We start from the raw sequence: 19,636 nt of genomic DNA, 5'->3' as shown, positions 1-19,636 counted from the left end.
GCAATTTGTCCCAGGTGTTGTGCTGCATTCGAAAATTAGAGCATGTAAAATGCTATATTTATAGTTGGACTCAATCAATGTGTTTTACTTCCTGGACTATGCATAACAAATGCTTTAAAATACTCTAAAATGACAAATTCCTCATAAAACAAGGTAGAACTAGTGCACATATATATTCAAGCCATTTGCCTTCTGCATATTTTGCAAGTCCTTTTTTATTGCTCTTTCTACGCTTGGACATTATAAAATCAATTAGTTTTCTTTACCTAGTCTCCTCGTTGCTCTTTTTTTTCAACTTTTATGTATTAATGAAACCACCGGTCCCAATTCATCATCTTCATATTAGTTTGTTGGTTTAACACATGCAACGCTTCAAATTTCAAGAATCTTCAACTGAACATTTGTTGAATACTATCTGCTCTAAAGCCTTGAACAAAATGAAATCTCTCAGTCAACATGCATTACTTGTTTATCTCCTAGTACTTTCTTGTACAATAGTCTCTTCAATTGCTCGGGGTCCAGCTGGTAATTGTATTATAGGCATACAAAATTCCTCACCTGGGAGGAATTCAAATTGTAGAAACGGAAGCTGGGATGGATTTTTAACCAACAATTGCTGTGAAATCCCGTTTAAGGGATACTTGTATGGATTGGCACAGCGGGCAAATCAAAGTGGACAAATCTTTCTCAACTCCACTGAGCAAAATGACTGCTTGTCATCAATGAAGAATAGTGATCCAGATGCTTTTGACTGTGGCATTCAGAAGCTAACAAATGGACTTGGGGGCTGCTCTGATTATTCTGTAACTGATGTTGATACAAAGCTTGGAAACAGATTAAACAGCTTGCGCGAGAGCTGCAAGCTGGTGGGTTCAGATCAGTATTGCAACCAGTGTTCAATGAGTTGGAGAGGGATGAATACATCATCCAACAGCAGCAATGAGATGAGGGATTCTCAACCTGACAATTGCAGATTTGCGGTCCTGATTTCTCTGATTAGCCAAAGAATTAATGATGATCAATGGTTCCAGGCAATATCTAACTGTCTTGAAGATGGGAGCCCGAATATAGGTATTAAAGTTGCCAAATTCACCAGTAATCGCAGACTGTTTAATCTTCTTTACCCAGTCTTGTTGCTTATATAATTTTGCATACATTTTTATCACTGACAAGATACAACGTTGCCAGCATATGATTTAAATGATCAAGCAAGTCACGGTCGAAAGAAAAGAAAGTTGAAAACAGGTAATTCTAAATTTGGGATCAACTTCAATCATTGATGCATTTACAGAAATCATGCGTTGTTTCTAAACTTCTGCTGGTTGCAGATTTTTGGATTCTAATTGGTGGGGTAGTGGGGATTGCAGCCATTGTCACTATTGCATGTTTTGTTTTGTTGAGGAAAAATACGAAAGGATCTCCCCAAGGAAATGAAGGTACTCCCTTTGAACAACTTTGGTGACATTACTTTGTATAGATTAGAGCTGTGAATAATTCCTTGTCTCCATTTGACAGTTTCGGATAATTCACTCGATGGAGAGTCCAGCTGCGTAACTATTTCAATAAAAGAGGTTTATTCTGCCACCAATAATCTCAGTGACTTAAACTTAATTGGCCAAGGCATAGCTGGTGAGTAAAATGCTACTTCTAAGTGATGCATAAATGGAAAAACTAAAAGACTTGATCCACATTGCAAACATAGCTGTTTCTTGATTCCTTTAAGGCATACAATGTCAGATAGAAGGCATAGTGGATTCTTCTGTATAGCTGCAAGTTAATAGCAGTTGATAATGAGTTTGCAATTTTACCAGGAAAGGTGTATAAAGGCATTCTATCAGATGGTCAGCGCATCGCTGTCAAGCATATAATCAACGATGGGCACATGGATACATTTGTTAGGGAGGTTAAAAGCCTCTCCCACATCAAACATCCAAACCTGGTTGCCTTGATAGGTCACTGTGATGGAGATGATGAGTGTTTCCTAGTGTATGAGCTATGTCACAATGGAAATCTTTCACAATGGCTATTCGGTATGTGAATTTCAACTTGCAGTATTTTTTATGGGAAGTAAAGGCCTTCACTGAATCTATTCTTCTCCTCTGCGTATTGTGGTAAACAGGAAAAGAAAAAACTTTATCTTGGATCCAAAGGTTAAATATTGCAATAGATTGTGGTAGGGGCCTTGGCTTTCTCCACACATATCCAGGAGGTTGTATTGTTCACCGTGATATTAAGGTAACTTTTAACTCTACATTCGCTAGGTATTGTCCTCTATATTCCAAAACCGTTTTCACTTATCCACTGTAATCGCTTGCAGCCAACAAATATTCTCATCTGTGCTAACTTTCAAGCAAAACTGTCAGACTTTGGGTTATCTAAGGTTATGAGCATGGGCCAATCGTTTGTAAGCTCGGAAGTAAGGGGAACATTTGGTTATGTAGATCCTGAGTACCGAAAAAATCGCCATGTTAATTCCTCAGGCGATGTCTACAGTTTTGGGATAGTACTGCTACAACTTCTATCAGGACAAAGAGTTATTAACATGGACCTGCAGAAGCCTGTGCATCTGAACAAAGTGGTACGAGATAAAATGCAGTCATTTTTCATACTTAAATGTCTGCATAATTTCGTTGGCTTTATGTTTATATTTCTAATATGTCTGTCAATTGCCAGGCCAAAAGCGTCACAAGAGGTGGGAATATGACGGAGTTTGCTGATTCCAAACTTTATGGGGATTACTCATTTGAAGCTTTTGAGCTCGTATTTAAGCTAGCTTTGTCATGCACAGGGCTCAAGCAGCAGAGGCCAAGAATGCAACAAGTGGTTGGAAGACTGGAGGAAGCCCTTGACATCTCAATGAGAGCCAATTCAGTTAGACCAACATTTTACAACTAATGTCTGGAAATGATTGAAACCCAGTATCTATACAGACTTTCTCAGGCATGACTTCTCATAAAAATATGTGCAGGTCCACTAATATCGATGGAAATATGAGCATGGACAAGCTTTGATGAGATTCAGCTTGACTCGAAATTGTATACTTCAAGATTCCGATGAATATGATGAATAAGCAAGAAGGACCTAGGAGTTAGCTAGAAAGGAAAACACAGCTACCACAAACAAGAGGATTTGTTTTACTTGACAAATGACAATCAATTTCAGGACAGGCAAAATATTGAGATACAAAATACTGCAAATACATTTGTAAATGTTATTAGAAAGGGAAAGTATTCTTTGTACAAATTGTGTATAATATCCAGCTTCACTTAAAAAACCGAAGCTTTCTGTGACAAGCTCTTGAAAAAACCGAGCTAACGTCACTATTCAATCTGACCAACAATAACACAAGGAACTATGTACCAAGTGCTGTTTACAAGATAAGAGGCTTGAAAAGAATGCAACATTGAATATGTTGCGTAGATTACCAAACGTGAATGAACCTTTCCTGTGGAAGAACTGGATTTGAGAAGCCAAATGTACTCTTTTCGTTGAAATTGTGTAGGATTTTGATGAGTGAACTGGCCTTCTTGCTGGCACGAGTTGTGCCTTCAGTGAGTTGGGAATATAACGCTCCCATAAGAGATGGGTTCTTCACTAAAACAATAACCGCATCTGCTCCACCATGGGTGCAAAAGGAGAGGAGCAAGGAGACGCAATATTCTCTTGCAGCCATTGAAGAGGAAGAACCAAGAACCTCCACAATCATTGGTAAAGCTCCAGAAGACAGGATGGAAGTAGTTCCATCAGGATTATCAGCAAGAGTTGCTAAAACTGCTAGAGAATCTGTTACAAGATCTTCTCTTTCACAAGAACTGATCAGATCAACCAGCAATGGGACTAATCCAGCAGCAAACACTCTCCTGTGGTTCTCAGGACATAGAAGGAGGCCGAATATCGTGACAAGTGCATTCTTCTTGCCACGATCTGTCCCATCCCTGACGAGCTCCACCAGAGAAGGAATTGCATCTGGAATCTCCCCAATTAGTTGCCGGTATTCTTCAGCTGAAGCAAGGTAAAAGAATGCACCAGCTGCATGCTGTCGAGCTTCCACTTTCAGTCCGCACTTCAAAACATCAAGTATCAAAATCAAACCTCCATTCTCAACAATTATTTTCCTGCTTTTGGAAAACTTTGAAAGATTTAACAGAGATGCCATGGCATTCTCTTGCAGCGATGGATCGCATGAAAACAGAAGATTCAACAGAGGCGGGATTGTACCAGCTTCAACCAAACAAGACCGATTAAAAATGCTTGTTTTGGTGAGCAAACGAATCTCATAAGCAGCTCTGTTCTGCTCTTGATTATTGCAACTCACAAGGCTGCCAACGAGAAAATTAGCGAGCAATCGCACGGCCTGCTCAGATACTTTGCTACCCGCAACAACTGCCTTTGTAACATCACGGCTACGCCCAACTGAATCAGCAAAGTGGATGCCTTTTTCTGAGCAAAATCCCTTGATAAGCTGCTTCAGAGCTGAATTGGGCACAAAATCTGTGCAGAGAAGCCTCTGGCCTGTCTTGGGACAGGTGCGGTTTCCAGCTCTGAACCATTTCAGAATTGAAGATCGCTCATACGTGTGACCTGTAGCTATTGTTACTGGATCAGACATGAGTTCCAGCGTAATTGGACATCGAAAATCATCAGCATTCAAGCATCTGACGGTATCGCAACTACCAAGATTATCAGTTCGCTTACTTGTCACCTTATCCACAAATTCGAACAGTATCGACCGGCAGTAGATCATGAACCCCATTAGGCTGTTGAGAAGTCTAATGTTACTCTTCTTTTCAGACTGCGATTCTAATCCAATCTCATCCTCCAAGAACTTTACCTCTCTGTTGCATTCACTCCAACTTCCAATCCCAAGATACTCCAGAACCTTTCTTACATCACTTGGTTTTGGATCAATTCCACCACCAAAATGATCCAATATCCAAAACACCTTCCTCAGGAATCTCTGATCATCAACTTCTGTTTCAAACTTCAGTGCCAAAGCCTGATCTTTTACAAACTCAACTAAGCCATTAACTTCGTCACCAAGTTCCATTTCCTCCAAAGGCAGAACATCCAAGGCCACTCCCATAGCTCTGATCAGAACCCGGAATTCATCTGCAGTAATCTCCGACTGCGTCAGCATCCACAGCCTAGCGTCATCTCTTGTACAGTCTTCCAACAGGTACTGAACTTTCTGCAAGATGAAGTGGAGCTCAGACAAGCTCAGAGTAGCAGAATTAGTGACGCATGTCGAAATCCCTAATGTGATTTCTTCAAGAAAAATGAGGAGATTTTCGACAAAACGTATTGCATTTCTCGCATTTTTTCTATTAACGAAAAAAGTCTTCGACTTGTATTCACAAATGGTACAGCCCAAATTGATCAAGGAAGTAAGAAGGCTAGAGAAAGATACAAATTCACAAGGCCGGATTGCCGGAAAATTCAATATCCGGCGAGTGAATACATCAGAATTATATGTCATTGAAGTGCACAGCTTAAGATCAGGACGGTAGCAAATTTTCTACTACTATTTTGTTTTTGGGAAAGAAAATCTGATAAAAATTCCGACCTGTACAAACTACAAAGGAAGGAAAGCAAGGAGAAGAGCTTCTGTGTTTGACTTTGGGAAGTTTATGACTTTTTGGGTTGGGGGATGGATTTGGTGTATGGCTGATACTCTTATATACATTGGGTGGTCATTCTTTGGGGTTACACTTGGACACGTGTTTGACTCTTATCGGTTGACGAATATCTAATGCGGAAATACAACCGACAACGTGGCTTAGAGTGATGAGTTTGACATGGAGATGGGACGAGGAGGCTTCACAGGATGTTCTTCTGCCAATGAGACGATGCCATGTAATGGGAAAAAAAACTCTTTTTTGTGGGCAAGAAAATAACGAGATAAAATGGAGCTCGTGGGGGAGAAGGATACACGAAGGGACGTGTAGCCGACATCTCATCATGCATATCGAGGCATCATTATTAACTAGGGATGGGAGTGTATGAACGTGGAATCTGTCGATCTGTTTGGAAGGTGAGTTTTTTAGGTGTTTGTATAAAATTTTACTGTATAAAATTTGGGTGTTTGGAATCCATGGCAGCAACTAACAGGTGATTTTTTTTATTTTTTTTTTTCTCTTCCCCTCTCCCTCCGCCGCCATCCCTTTTCTCCCTCTCCCTCTCCCCTTCCCCTTCCTTCCCCCGCCACCCTTTTTTTTTTTTTTTGCTTTTTTTCTCTTCCCCTCTCCCTCCCCCGCCACCCTCCCCCTCCCCTAGCTGCAATCTGGTCGCGCGACTAGATCGCAGCCCCCTCCCTCTCCCCTTTTGCGATCTGGTCGAGTGATTAGATCGGTGAAAGGGGGAGAGGGAGGGTGGCGGGGAAGGTAGAGGCCAAGAGGGGAGGGGGGAGGGAGAAAGAAAAAAAAAAAAAAGAGCACCAATAGAGGAGGTGAGGGAGAGAAAAAAAAAAGAAGGAAGGTCAGAACTGGCTGTCGGAATAGTGACCGGCGCCGGCAGCGGTGGTGGAGGTGGTGGCCGGCGACGGAGGACGTGGTGGGTTGGGTGAGGGAGGAAAAAGAAGAAAAGTTGAAGGGAAAGTTTTTTTTGTATATTTTTAAAGTGTGTAGGTTAAAAATTTTGATAAGTTTTTTAAGATTCCTGTAGCAAAAGTTGTTAAAAAACTAATTTTATACAAACTTGGGTAAAAAACCAAGGTTCCAAACAAGCCCTGTATTTTAATGAATGTTTTCATTTGATAATTTCAAAAAATAAATAAATAAAAGAACTTGAATTTCTACTGTTGTGATAAGAAACTATTAGATAAGTTTTATCACAAATGCAAAAGAAAATGGCATACTAAAATAAACTTGAATATTGTTCCCCATGACGTCATTAGCTAGGAATGAAGTCCATAATTGCATAATTCGGTTACCATTGCGTTATAATTGGATAGTTGGAATTGTATAATGGTGTTGAAGGAAAAATATCATCATAGACTACATACATACAGCCTGGAGCTTGTGACAAGAATCACACCACAGCTGTTTTTGGAGAGCACCTCAATTGAATGCAATGTAATTATGAGTTTTCTTAATTTCGCATAAGATGCAGGTTTGCTTAATTTCTTATGTAGATAAAACTTTAGAGTAGTTTCTTTATGTATGATGGATAGAGAACTATAGTAGATTCCTTGGGAAAATAAATTGGTAAAAATTCCGATCCACGGCCACGGGTATAAAGCGTAACTTTTTGAATTGGAAAATAGGCTAATAAAAAAAGATGTGGACATTCTAAGATGACTTGTAATATTATTACTCTTTGAGATAGAGGTCGCAATTGTACGTATTACATTAAATTTTTTGACAGTGGGGTCTGAATTTGGCATCGGATACCTTCAGCAGGTCTGCTCTCGCATTATTCATCACTAATGTCAACAATTTTTTAGTTGTAAAGTTTTCACCTAAGGGTACCTCAATTGAGTGGCATTATACAGTTTGGCTGAATCTTGGTAACAGAGTGTTTGGATAGAGTATTACTTGGAATAAGTATGATAGCACTTTTTGTGACGTGATGTATGTGAAATAAAAAAATGACTAAAAATATTTTAAAAAAAATAGATTAAAAAATATGTTTATGATGCAAATCAAAATTTATTTGACAAAATAGTAGTGTCACAAATCTATACATGAATTTGAGCTACTTTCATTAGCTGGGAATGGATGCTGTTGCATAAACTTTGACAAAGATCAAATCCTTTGGATTGCAAGATTTTCAAATAAAAATTTCAGATTTTGTTTTGTTTGCATCATACACACCTTTTTATCTCACGTAGATCACATCACAAAAAGTGCTATAGTAATTATTTTAAATAACTCCCTATCCAAACAAACCACTATACAGCGATGGGTTGGAAGTGGAATTGGATTCGTGCTATAAAAAATGGAATCCAAAAGGCTCACCTTTGCTGCCTCGCTCTGTAGGTGTATTCTTGGGATAAAGCTCTATACAGTCTTAGAGAATTAATTTGGCAGAAAGATTGAAATATCCATAAGTGAAAAAAAATAATAAAAAAGATACAAAGACTTGAGTGCTATGACGAATAAAATCCATTAACACACAAAAAAATAAAAACAATAAAGATATCATTCTTAAGACAGTCAAAAATAACTTTCATGTTTAAACACAGCTCAACCTGAAAAGCAAAGCACAACTAGAGTTTACGACATCACCACCACATTAATCTCTCTATTTACTACTAATCCACAATCTCACGATGAGCAGATTCGAAGTTTTGTCATATTTTAGCATTTGTGGTGAATAAATCATCAAAGATACGCCATACTATTAGTACTGTTTCCTCATAGTTACTCAAAAGGAGTAAATCCTAGTTATTTTCTTAGTATCAGTATTAATAAATTGCCAATTCAATGCACTAAGAAGTCATCAATACATGTGAACAAAGTGCATTGCCTTGCTCTAAGCCTCTAAGAGAAGAAAAAGGGTCAATGTTAAAAAGGGGTCAATGTTATGTGACGCATTAGCAGTATTAATAAGTAGAACTATATAATTTTGCATTGAACAGAAAAAATGGACAGAGAATCCCGTCTGTAGTTGCTTTGCCTTGGTAAATTGAAAGTACCATAATGGAGCTCTAGAAGTTTTCCTCTGTATATGGTCCAATAATTAGCAGGCTTCTTCCTCCAAAAAATTCCTTTTCAAATTGTCATATTCTCCAGTATGGTTGTAACCTGTAAGAATCTGGGAGGATGATCTCGCAAAACTTTGAGAAACGCGTCCAAGAATAAATGAAGAAAGCGGTGCCAACTCCCATGTACATGTTGGGGGTGTAAAAAGAAACGGGAAGCAATACTAGAGCTTTTTAAGATCCTAACTCCTAATTATGCTTATGGATTCATTATTGTTATTGCTTCCATACTATAGTATGGATTCAATAATTTAGGCAGCCGACTAGCTAGCTACAATGGCTGCTTAATTATTAACTTCTAATCTCCAAATAATGGAGAATAAATAATCTTCCGGGGCTTTTGCTCTTCTGGCACTTGTTAACGGAATTGCCACAAAACTATAGGGGTCCAAGAATGTCATTGATGCACGATTGGTACCTAGATGTCTCTTTAGCTTCATGTCAAGCCAGTGTTTCCATCGAACTTAATTAACGTTGCAAATGCCTAATTATTGAAGACGCTTTCAGACCCTTGGGAATACTCTTCCGGGGCTTTTGATCATGACCTTTTGGCTGTTCTAACCGTGGTTTCACGTCGGTTAGTTTTATCATTTAGCTGCTTTGTGTCAATCATGTACTAATGGATTAATTCAACCCTTGTGAAATACAGTATTGTTCCTTTCTTGTTTTAGCCAAAAACTGACCAAAACTTTCTATCTAGTTATGATTTGATAACATCATAGCTTCACCATGTTACTTCCAATATTTTCTGTTTTCTCAAATTGGCATCGAGTCTTGAGCAGTCGAAACCAACTCTTTCTAGGGAAAAATCATGACCCAAACACGCTATTATGCAAAAAGACCAACGAATAAGGTCAGGTTAGGCATCATACTCACCATCAATTGAGATCAAATTGGACCACTTGCAATATGTTTGAGCTAATGATCTTACCAATCAACAGCTGTTTGAGAAGTGACAAATGCAGTTTTAGATGATGATGCAACAATCATTTTCCGACTTTTTTTATTCAGTTCTTGGTAGGTAATATCATATTGTTCCTTTGAGCAAACTATTAACGGAATTTAGGCAAAGAAAACCCTGTGCTGATGTATAATAATAGAACATCATGGACATTTATTTACGAAAGCATCAATTAGACTGCCGCCTCACAGCTCTGTACAGCCATGGACATTTATTGTTGCTGCTTTGTAACCTGGCCTCCACTCGATTGCTGATGGACCATAGAAGACTTTCCAAGCACGTCATATTCACCCCACATGAATTCCAAATCAGTGTCATCATGGTCCAAACATCACAGACAAAATGGGATTCTTGGTAGATACAGCCAGCTTGCAACAACTAAGCAGAGATTAAGGTTGTTTCGCGTCTTCCCGCGTAATAAATAGATGAATTTTGCGAAACTCTTAGTCCACAGCGAGAATCAAAGAATGGCTGGTCTGCACAAGAAATTTGCCTTCTTTGGATTGCTGAAACTTTGGATGCTGATACTGGTCTCATCGCGAGGTCCAGTCTATACACCTCCAAATGTTGAGCGGGTTACGGACCAATTTCGTCGGATTTCAGTTAGTCAAGGTTATAATGTGTTTTATGGGGGTTCAAATGTCCATCTTACGAACAACGGGACCAGTGCTGATCTTATTTTGGACAAATCCTCAGGTAACGGGACATGGAGATTGGAATTTATCGGTTTTTAGTAACAATGGTCCCTATAAAAACATTTTGTCATGATTTTTGTCTTCGCGTTTCTCATTTCTCGCTTCTTCCAAATACAGGGTCTGGTTTAGTATCAAAAAACAGATACTACTATGGCTTCTTCAGTGCTGCAATGAAACTCCCTGCTGGCTTTACCTCTGGGATTGTAACAGCCTTCTATGTAAGAATCCCCTACTCCCTGCTGGTTTTCTCCTTTTCTTGAATAGGGAAAAATTTGACGTTCAACACTTCAATTTGCTGTCAAACAAGAAGCGCTCAACGGCTAAATTTGCCTTTTCACGTTCATATCTTAATTGTGAATGGTTTTTAGCCGGCAAACTAGACAGCTCGACTTCCTGAACGAGAATAAGTAAATGTGGATAGTGTCGCCGTTCTGTTGTCTGATACAAACATATTTTCCATGTTCAGCTGTCTAATCAAGACCTTTTCCCTCACAACCATGACGAAATTGATTTCGAATTGCTTGGCCATGAGAAGAGAAGACAATGGGTTCTGCAGACAAATTTATACGGCAATGGAAGTGTCGGCACAGGAAGGGAAGAGAAATTTTACCTCTGGTTTGATCCAACACAAGCTTTCCATGAGTACAGCATCCTCTGGAATAATCATCACATAGTGTAAGATGACCCCTTAACTTCTCTGCTTTTGCTTCTTTTTTTTTCATCAAATACATTTGTGCGGAACAGGACAGTAAGACAAGTAATAATAACCTAAAATGGTTGATGAATCGATGCTGCAGATTTCTTGTGGACAACGTTCCCGTGAGAGAAGTAATTCATAATGGGGCAATATCATCAGCCTATCCATCAAAACCAATGTCAGCTTATGTAACAATCTGGGATGGATCAAAATGGGCTACTCATGGAGGAAAATATCCTGTGAATTACAGCTATGCTCCGTTCGTGACATCGCTGCGAGGAATCGAGATGGAAGGCTGCATTCGTGAGAACTCAGCTGCATGCTCAAAGAGGAGCGTATCAAGCCTGGATCCTGTGGATGGACAAGAGTTTGCTAAATTGTCACAGCTACAAACGACAGGATTGGAATGGGCAAGAGGAAAGCATATGTTTTACTCCTATTGCCAAGATAAATCCAGATACAAAGTACTACCACCAGAATGCACCACTGCCAAATAGCAGTCTTTGCATTTTTATTTATTTTCATAGTTCAGAGTAGAATTAAGGTGGCAAATGCAACCTTGGAAGAAGTGACAAGCTTAGGCCTAGATGTTGTATTCTTCGTTTGAAATTAATAATATTGTACAACATTTCTCTTCTCTTCTTTTTTTTCTTTTTTTTTTTTTTTGTGGTGGGGGTTGGGGAAGAGGAGGGGGGGGGGACAACATTCTTTATAACATTCATATGGCCATTGATTGAAGGTATTAAAAAAATGCATTTCTGAACAGCTCAGAGGCGTTGGCCACCATCAAGCCTTTAAGGCTTGGTGGGGTGGGAGACAAGGGTTCAAATCTTGCCTCCCACTAATTGCCACGAGTGTGGCTCTCCAAATCCAGACGGGTGTGTAGTGCACTCGTTTGGTCCGATGGTGATTAATTCCCGTCTGTCCTCCATAGGTCCAGTTGGGTCCCCTCTAGAATAAGATAGGGTAGAAATCGAAATAGTTCTAGGATAGACAAATACCGAGTATTGAAAAAAAAAAACCCCCTTTATCTCCTTGTGCAGTGAGTCCTGAAGAAAGATTTCTAATGCCATGCTCACCTCCTCTTTTCCGTGTTCCCTTTTTTACTTGGGAAGGAAGGGAGAAAAGTCAGATACTCTTGATGGGCCATGGCATTCATTGGTTGTAACTAGGCCCAGAAATTGTTAAAAAGGTCAGGGGGTGGGCCATGGGATGGAAGTTGGTTCTGTATGTTATCTTGGACCTGATTGCCAGCTGTCATTTGAAATTTTCTTGACGCTTCGGTCCAGGGATTTAGTAGTTAAGTTAGGAGATGTCTTTCGGTCCAGAAGGTAGGCCACCAAACGCTTGCGAAAATAGACTATCCAACTCCTAGCTCTTTATTTTTCCCTTCTTGTCAAAGATTTCATGAGACTCTTGAAATGATAGGTTTAAGTCTGATTTGTAGTTACCTAAAATATAACCACCTGTAACTTTCATAGTCATATATGGGATGAAAGTCTTAGTTCAAGTACGAATACAAATGCGAAAGAAGAAAGAAAAGAAATGGACAATTCACATGTATCATGAGATGCGTGAGTTACTGGGCCGACAAGATACGTGAGTCCAAAATTAACCCGTGAGAAATAAGAAACCTAAAAGAACAGTCCGCGCTTGACCGGCTATTTGCCCAGATTCTTCTTGTTTTCTCATTTCTGGGGTCAATTCCGGCCGTCTAGTGGCCTCAGTCTAGTGACTGCCCCGACGGCCCAGAAAAATTCACTAACATCATAGTGACCTCATTCGGGCCCAATAATCTTGGACCCTTTCGGAGGTGACTGCCCCAGCGGCTCAGAAAAATTCACTAATATCAGAATTAGGGACGTAATCAAGTCGAGTTCGAGTATTGCCATGCTCGAGTTTGACACGACTTACAAGAAGGATACTCGAGATCGAGCGAATAGCGTTATTGGAACTCAAGTTCGCGCTCAATGCATTGCTCATAGAATTTGAACTCGACTCACATGGATTTGGATCAAAACGAGTTTTATCGAATTCGAATAAGAAAGATTTGGAAATTTCATTTTTTTTGGTAATTTTTAAGCGAAAAAACATTTCAAAAAATTTCATGCTATCTAAAACATTTCGTAAATTTAACTACCCTTGTGAGCACAAGAATAATTTCATAATAATAATATATTAAAAATTAAAATTAAAATTAAAAAACTCGATAAAGCTCGACGAGCTTTCGAGTCTTACTATTGGATACTTAATCTCGACTCGTTAGAATCTATTAAACGACTCGAACTCGATCAATACGAGTTCGAGTCGAGTTTTTGACCCAGGTGCTCGCATAGATTACAATCCTAGCCAGAACTCTTTGTCAAAAACGGGACCATTAAAAGATTTGAAAACAGAGTAAAACTTCAACTCAAACTTTCCGTCCAAGAGAAAGAACCAATAGTCAAATGTCTCAAGCGCTAATAGCAACCTAAGATACTATCATCATTATCAACCACATTGCAGTTGCCCGACAAGATTTGGATGGCCCCCGTTTATTTACTTTTTTTCTCCCCCCAAGAAACAGAAAACAAACAAGAAGGATTTCACAACCATGCTGGATTCTTCAATGGAGTAACGACAGCCTTCACTTGCAAGTAGTTCTTGAGACTGTATTCACCCTTTTCTCTTCCCTGCCCGCTCATCTTGTACCCACCAAAAGGAATTGCTGCATCAAATGTATCAAAGCAATTGATCCATACTGTCCCAGCTCTCAATGCTCGCATCAGTCTGTTGGCCGTGTCAAGATTCTGCGTAAAGACCCCCGCAGCCAGACCATATCGACTGCTATTTGCCCTCCTTATCACTTCATCAAGATCCCTGCAAAAATGCATGTAGGAGAGATTAGAAATTTTATCTGCGGCTGTCTCGTATAACAGAATGAATGTCAAAAATTCTCCCTGAACATACTTAAATTTCAGGATTGATTGAACAGGACCAAAAATCTCTTCCTTAGCAATCGGCATGTCATCCTACACGTTGCAGCGAGCATCAATGTAGTGACATACAGAAACTTCCAGTGGCAAATTTACAGGTTTCTCCACCGAAGAGACTTACCTGAACATTAGAGAAAACAGTAGGCTTAATGTAGTACCCCTTTTCACCCAGTCTGTCACCTCCAGTTTCAAGGGTAGCACCACTATCGACTCCAGCTCTAATATATCTCAAAATTTTCTCAAACTGTTCTGAGTCAACCTGGCACATAAATGCTGAATTTATTTTTCAGTTGAAGACAAAGAAAAGAAGGAATTTTTTGCATTTTTATGCCAATAAGGAAAATAATTGCTGGTCTTTCTAATACAATATTTTGGCAGGTCTCTGTATCTCTGCTTTGCATGTATCTGAGGAAAGCAATTAAATGAACTATGTTGCACTCTTCCAAGAAATAGTTAAATTAAAGACAGCATATGTAATGATCAGTCTTTTGTTGGTGAATGTCCGTCACAGCAAATCAGAAGTTTACCTGAGGACCTTGTTCTATTTCTTGCCTGAATGGATCTCCAACACTGCGTTTCAATGCACGTGCAGTGGCTTTCTCCACAAATTCATCATAAACACGTTCATGAACATATGTGCGGGAGCCAGCACAGCAACATTGTCCCTGAGAATTAAGTAGAACATGCTTAGACTATCAGTAGAACTTATCTTCCACGACCTACCAGATTGAGGAGCAAGAAGTAGTAGATACCTGGTTAAAGAAAAGTGCAAAGTGGGCTAGCTCGACAGCATTGTCCACATCAGCATCCTCACAAACAATAAAAGGAGATTTGCCTCCAAGTTCCAAAGTCACTGGCTTAAGGTTGCTTCTAGCAGACAATTCAAGAATAATCTTTCCAGTTTCTGTTGATCCAGTGAAGGCAAGCTGAAAGTAGAGAGGAACCAAACTTACTAAAGTATAAAGAACAGTGATAAACGGGATTTGACCAAAGTTAGAACAATTGCACTCTTTATAATCCAAACAGTAGCCAAAGGCATTTAACACCCATGATATTAAGTAGCACCTAGAAATACCACTAGCCACCAACGGAAAGGTAGTGGAATGATCTTTTCTCTCGAGTTGTTTAGCTAAGGGACTAAAATAAAGGAAAGCATGTAACTCTCAAAATTAGGCTATACAAGCATTCTTTTAAAATATCTGCAGCAAACCTCAGTCAGTTACGGAGACACTATATTTTACCTTGTCCACATCCATATGGCTGCAAAGAGCTGCGCCAGCTGTTGGACCAAAGCCAGACACCACATTCAGAACACCTGATGGAAGCCCAGCCTGTAAAAGAGGCAATGAAAAAATGAGATAACAAACTTAAATTCTGTTCCGTATCACAGGATTGGAAAAGTAAAGCAACATTACTTGAAATGAACAGTTGTTCATTCACTAACGAAGTTCTGGGTTTGACAGTTACCTCATGCAACAGCTTTGTCACATATAGAGCAGATAATGGTGTCTGCTCTGCTGTCTTAAGCACAACGGTGTTGCCACATGCTAATGCAGGCCCAACCTTCCAAGCATACATTAGGAGAGGGAAGTTCCACGGAATAATTTGTCCAGCAACACCAATGGGTTCGTGCAGAGTTTGAACATGATAAGGTCCATCAGCAGGAACGGTCATCCCATGAATCTTGTCGGCCCAACCTGAAGAGCAGATAGATTAAAAATCATGCGATGCCACATAGAGCAGTCACATAGAACAACAAAATTGGCAGAGAGCCCAATGTACCTACCAGCATAATATCGCATGAGGCGCACAAACATAGGAACTTCAATTTTAGCTGCTTGTTCATATGGCTTGCCATTATCCCAAGTCTCTAGTGCTGCAATTTCGTCGTTATGCTTCTCAACTAAATCAGCGAAGCGTAGCAATATTCTTTGCCGGTCCTGCACCACGAGCAATAAACATAATCAAAATAGTTCTCCATTGAAATCATTCAAGAACGAGGAAGACAATTGATTACATAAGCAGTCAGCCTGGGCCAGGGTCCTTCATCAAAAGCCTTGCGAGCAGCAGCCACAGCTCTGTTGACATCTTCTGCATCACCTTCAGCAACATGCGCAATCACTTCCCCTGTTCTAGGGTCCAGAGTTGGAAATGTCTTCCCTGGTAGTGAGAAGAAAGCAAAAACTAAAAATATAGTAAAAGGCGATGGAAGAGGAGTACACATAATGGCAAGCATTGCGACAAAAATCACACCTGAGGCTGCATCAACAAATTGACCATTAATGAGAAGCTTAGTGTATTCCACATTAACCGGTGGCTTAATTGGCTCCTCGAGAGCAGCAGCAGTGCTATACCGAGAAATTGCTCTTGCTTGGCAAGCACTTTTTCCTGAGCAAAATAGTCAACGACTTAGTTTAACAGATGAATCAGGCAACAGCTACTCACAATGGCATATTAGAATCTAAGTATCACATTATCACAATCTAGCTTGAGAGAACAGAGTAAACAGTACAAAGGCATTAAGCTTATAATCAAGTGTCAAGAAAAGACCTTGACAAAAATCGACATCATATTTGGCAGAAAATTGTAAATCCATCATCGTGTGTTAAGTGTCGCTTTTGTGCATCTGACATCATCTAATTTTTTGCCGGTAAATTTCATGACAAGAAAACCAGATCAGGTTGCATATTACAGGAAGGCAATCAGAAAGTTCCTGTTTTACGTAGTCATCAAAGTGAATATAGACTGAACCCCATGAATGAATGCAGGAAATATATCTTCCAAGTAAATTATTTCACATTTCAAAAGCAGTCCAAATAAGAACTCTACTAAAAATTTACAAATTGCTCTGCTGCATCATTCTTCAGTCATTCACTATTTGCCTTTCTAGCTTCTCATCTTTGACCAAGAATTTCAACAGTGCACTACAGTACAGAGTCACAATGAACCTGTCTATCCCAACATAGATCGGTTTCATCATATACATGATTAAAGAAGATAAAAAAGATCTAAAAACAAAACATATGTGATGGATAAACAAATTACTAGAAAAGAACGGAAAGTGATGAAAACAGAGATAGACGGGCGATCACCGATCAGTCAGATGAAACGACAAAAATCATCCACTTCACTTTAACGTCTCCCAACACAACTTCACGTGAATACTTACACGTTTCATCCAAATACTGTCGAGGATCGTATATACAATGCTATACATGCGTGAACATACATAGACAGGTGTATGAATGAATACCTCCGGTTAGCCGGGAAGCAAGAGAAGATGTAAAAGAACGAGAGAGCAGAAGCGATGAGACCCTTTTAGCCGCCATTCTTCTCCTAGCCTTCAATCCAATAAACTCTGAGAAGTCAAGACTACTTATTCGTAGCTGCACCAACCTTTTTTTTAAAAAAAATTTCTTCCGGTTTTTGGTAAATTTCTTTTCTGGAGAAGAGTCGTATGAAGTTGGTACCTTTTTCTTTATCCGGGACAGTGGAAGGATGAATATAATAGATACAGGAGATATGAATGAGAGAGAAGGAATGATTAAAAAAATGTCAAATGGATCATGATTGGATTGTAATTTTCAAGAGTTTTTATAAAAATAATATTATAGTAATTTAATATACGTAACTTAAAAAGTTGATTAACAAATATTGGGCTCCGTTTCACAAGTGAGTTTTTTTGAGTGTCTGTCTAAAATTTTACTGTAATTTACCGTAAAAGTTGTAAAATTTTTTTTTTAAATGCATAAATTTTTGAAATTTATAATTTAAAATTTTTAAAATTTTTTTTGAGATTACTATAATTAAAATTATTAAAAAATTTATAGCAGATAAACTTTGACTAGAAACTTGCTTGTCAAATAAGACCATCATATTTATAAAAAATTGACATCCCAAGCAAGACGGAGCTAATAAATATATAATAGTAAACTCCGAGAATATGGAAATTGGTTGCACGCGATGGTGAAGAGCTGAATGGGATGACTTACCAAACATCATTTGGTTTGGTTGCAATGCTTTTGCTGACATGTAAGTATGAAAAGAAGCATGATTGATAATTAGTGGACTTTTCACTTTATTTCAATCCATCAATAAAGTAGATAAGATTGCAAGAATAGGGTGCCAGCATTATGATGAGCTCTTTCTTTGTTGTTGTTATTGGGTCAGAACCGTTGGAATAAATACAAGTAGTACGTAGTAAGCCTGGGGTGGATCAAAGCTTATCTTTGAATTTTGATGACTAATATAACTCTTGTCCTATTGTTCAAGTGGACGAAAACAGTTGAATGACTAAATGCTACTCCTGCACCGCATTGGATTACGAAGGATTTATTTTTTCTCCTGTTCTACGTCATGTTTGGTAAGTATATGGTAACTAGGATTTCAGTTTGCTGAACTCCAAAAGGAAGACGTAGATATTGGTCTTGTCTTGTTATCTCGTCATGTTGTAATCTTGGAACCCCTAATCTTACATCTTCCATAAGATCATTTCTCCAGTAATCATGGAATAATCCTTCTAACATGGGATGACACGTATTACTTGTCAAAAGTTGGGCAACATTATAAGCACCGTTTGGCCAAAACTTTCGTTGTTCATATTTGGCTTAAAGACAAAAACTCCCTTACCATTTGATCCAAAGTTGTGTGGTCTGTTCTCTATCGCTTATTTCTTCGTACTGTACCCTCTATTTCAGTCACACTCATCAGGTTGAATATTAAAACATTTGAATTGATGAAAATACCCTTCTAGTTTTTATTGTAACCAAATATCGAACTAGTGATTTTTTTAACAAATTAATTTTATATGTAATCCAATGTTTTTGCTGATCTTTGTTTTCTATTTTTTGGTACTAAATTAAAAAAAAAATGGCCCAAAATCACTACCAAATTATGATAATTCCACTACCCGAAAAATTCATAAACTCTAAATGAATTATTTCAACATTTTCTTTTCTATCTTATAAATCTAAATCCATAATAAAAAAGTACCATCAAAAGTATCCTATCATAGTGATAAAATTATTATTATAGTTGTTTATCAAATAGTAGGTATGAACATGAAAAATTTGGCACCTTTTTTTTTATAATGATATTAGATAATCTTATAATTGTACAGGAAAATAAATTAAAACTCATTACACAAGGATATTTTTGGGTATTCATTAAAAATAATTGACCAAATCAATATTATTTTAAAATTTTGTTACCAAAACTATCAAATCAAGGGAGGTAAGTATAATTTTTCAAACTTCAGAGGAGCTCAGTGAAATTATCAGAAACCTCAGGGTAGGCTTCTAAAGTTATCCCAGATTCTTTTGATGTTCAAATTACAAGATTTGATTTTTTACAATAAAATATTTTTTATTGAATTTTAATTGGAAGACTTAGGTTGTGTTTGGATTGCATTTTTTGTCATTTTTCATGGAAAAATTACTGCAGCGATTTGATATATGTGAGGGAAAAAAGTGATAGGGAAATGTGATCACGGAAAACGATAATATTTTCCGACAGAAACAAGCAATCCAAACATAGCAAAATTCTCTGTCCAAAATCACCATGCACGTAATTATTTTAAGGAGTAAACTGCAACTCTGCCAAATCATA

General features: G+C 38.4%; 4 protein-coding genes across 4 annotated transcripts; 2 read left to right on the top strand and 2 right to left on the bottom strand.

The window, feature by feature from the left end:
- Nucleotides 1–421: 421 nt before the first annotated feature.
- LOC113718635 (probable serine/threonine-protein kinase PBL1) lies at nucleotides 422–3,168 on the top strand. Its single transcript, XM_072072734.1, has 8 exons — nucleotides 422–1,071; nucleotides 1,189–1,245; nucleotides 1,329–1,436; nucleotides 1,516–1,629; nucleotides 1,812–2,030; nucleotides 2,120–2,235; nucleotides 2,318–2,578; nucleotides 2,674–3,168. The coding sequence occupies exons 1-8, from the start codon at nucleotides 438–440 to the stop codon at nucleotides 2,893–2,895; spliced, it is 1,731 nt and encodes a 576-aa protein (XP_071928835.1). The 5' UTR covers nucleotides 422–437; the 3' UTR covers nucleotides 2,896–3,168.
- A 20-nt stretch (nucleotides 3,169–3,188) lies between these two features.
- On the bottom strand, nucleotides 3,189–5,663 carry LOC113717696 (U-box domain-containing protein 19-like). Its single transcript, XM_027242482.2, has one exon. The coding sequence runs from the start codon at nucleotides 5,474–5,476 to the stop codon at nucleotides 3,422–3,424; it is 2,055 nt and encodes a 684-aa protein (XP_027098283.2). The 5' UTR covers nucleotides 5,477–5,663; the 3' UTR covers nucleotides 3,189–3,421.
- A 2,774-nt stretch (nucleotides 5,664–8,437) lies between these two features.
- On the top strand, nucleotides 8,438–11,691 carry LOC140021573 (probable xyloglucan endotransglucosylase/hydrolase protein 33). Its single transcript, XM_072072735.1, has 4 exons — nucleotides 8,438–10,358; nucleotides 10,475–10,575; nucleotides 10,824–11,032; nucleotides 11,155–11,691. Exons 1-4 carry the CDS (start codon nucleotides 10,088–10,090, stop codon nucleotides 11,549–11,551), a joined length of 978 nt encoding a protein of 325 aa, XP_071928836.1. The 5' UTR covers nucleotides 8,438–10,087; the 3' UTR covers nucleotides 11,552–11,691.
- Nucleotides 11,692–13,439: 1,748 nt separating this feature from the next.
- Nucleotides 13,440–17,533, bottom strand: LOC113717592 (benzaldehyde dehydrogenase, mitochondrial). Its single transcript, XM_027242344.2, has 11 exons — nucleotides 17,283–17,533; nucleotides 16,283–16,417; nucleotides 16,047–16,189; nucleotides 15,816–15,969; nucleotides 15,497–15,726; nucleotides 15,271–15,360; nucleotides 14,782–14,955; nucleotides 14,557–14,694; nucleotides 14,151–14,288; nucleotides 14,004–14,065; nucleotides 13,440–13,913 (listed from the first exon to the last, which is right to left on the bottom strand). The coding sequence occupies exons 1-11, from the start codon at nucleotides 17,356–17,358 to the stop codon at nucleotides 13,640–13,642; spliced, it is 1,614 nt and encodes a 537-aa protein (XP_027098145.2). The 5' UTR covers nucleotides 17,359–17,533; the 3' UTR covers nucleotides 13,440–13,639.
- Between the last annotated feature and the right edge of the window lie 2,103 nt (nucleotides 17,534–19,636).

Source organism: Coffea arabica, chromosome 11e, assembly GCF_036785885.1.
Source record: "Coffea arabica cultivar ET-39 chromosome 11e, Coffea Arabica ET-39 HiFi, whole genome shotgun sequence".
NCBI classification, from domain to species: Eukaryota; Viridiplantae; Streptophyta; class Magnoliopsida; order Gentianales; family Rubiaceae; genus Coffea; species Coffea arabica.
Note: the sequence above shows the minus strand (reverse complement) of the source record. Positions and strands in the feature narration are given on the sequence as shown.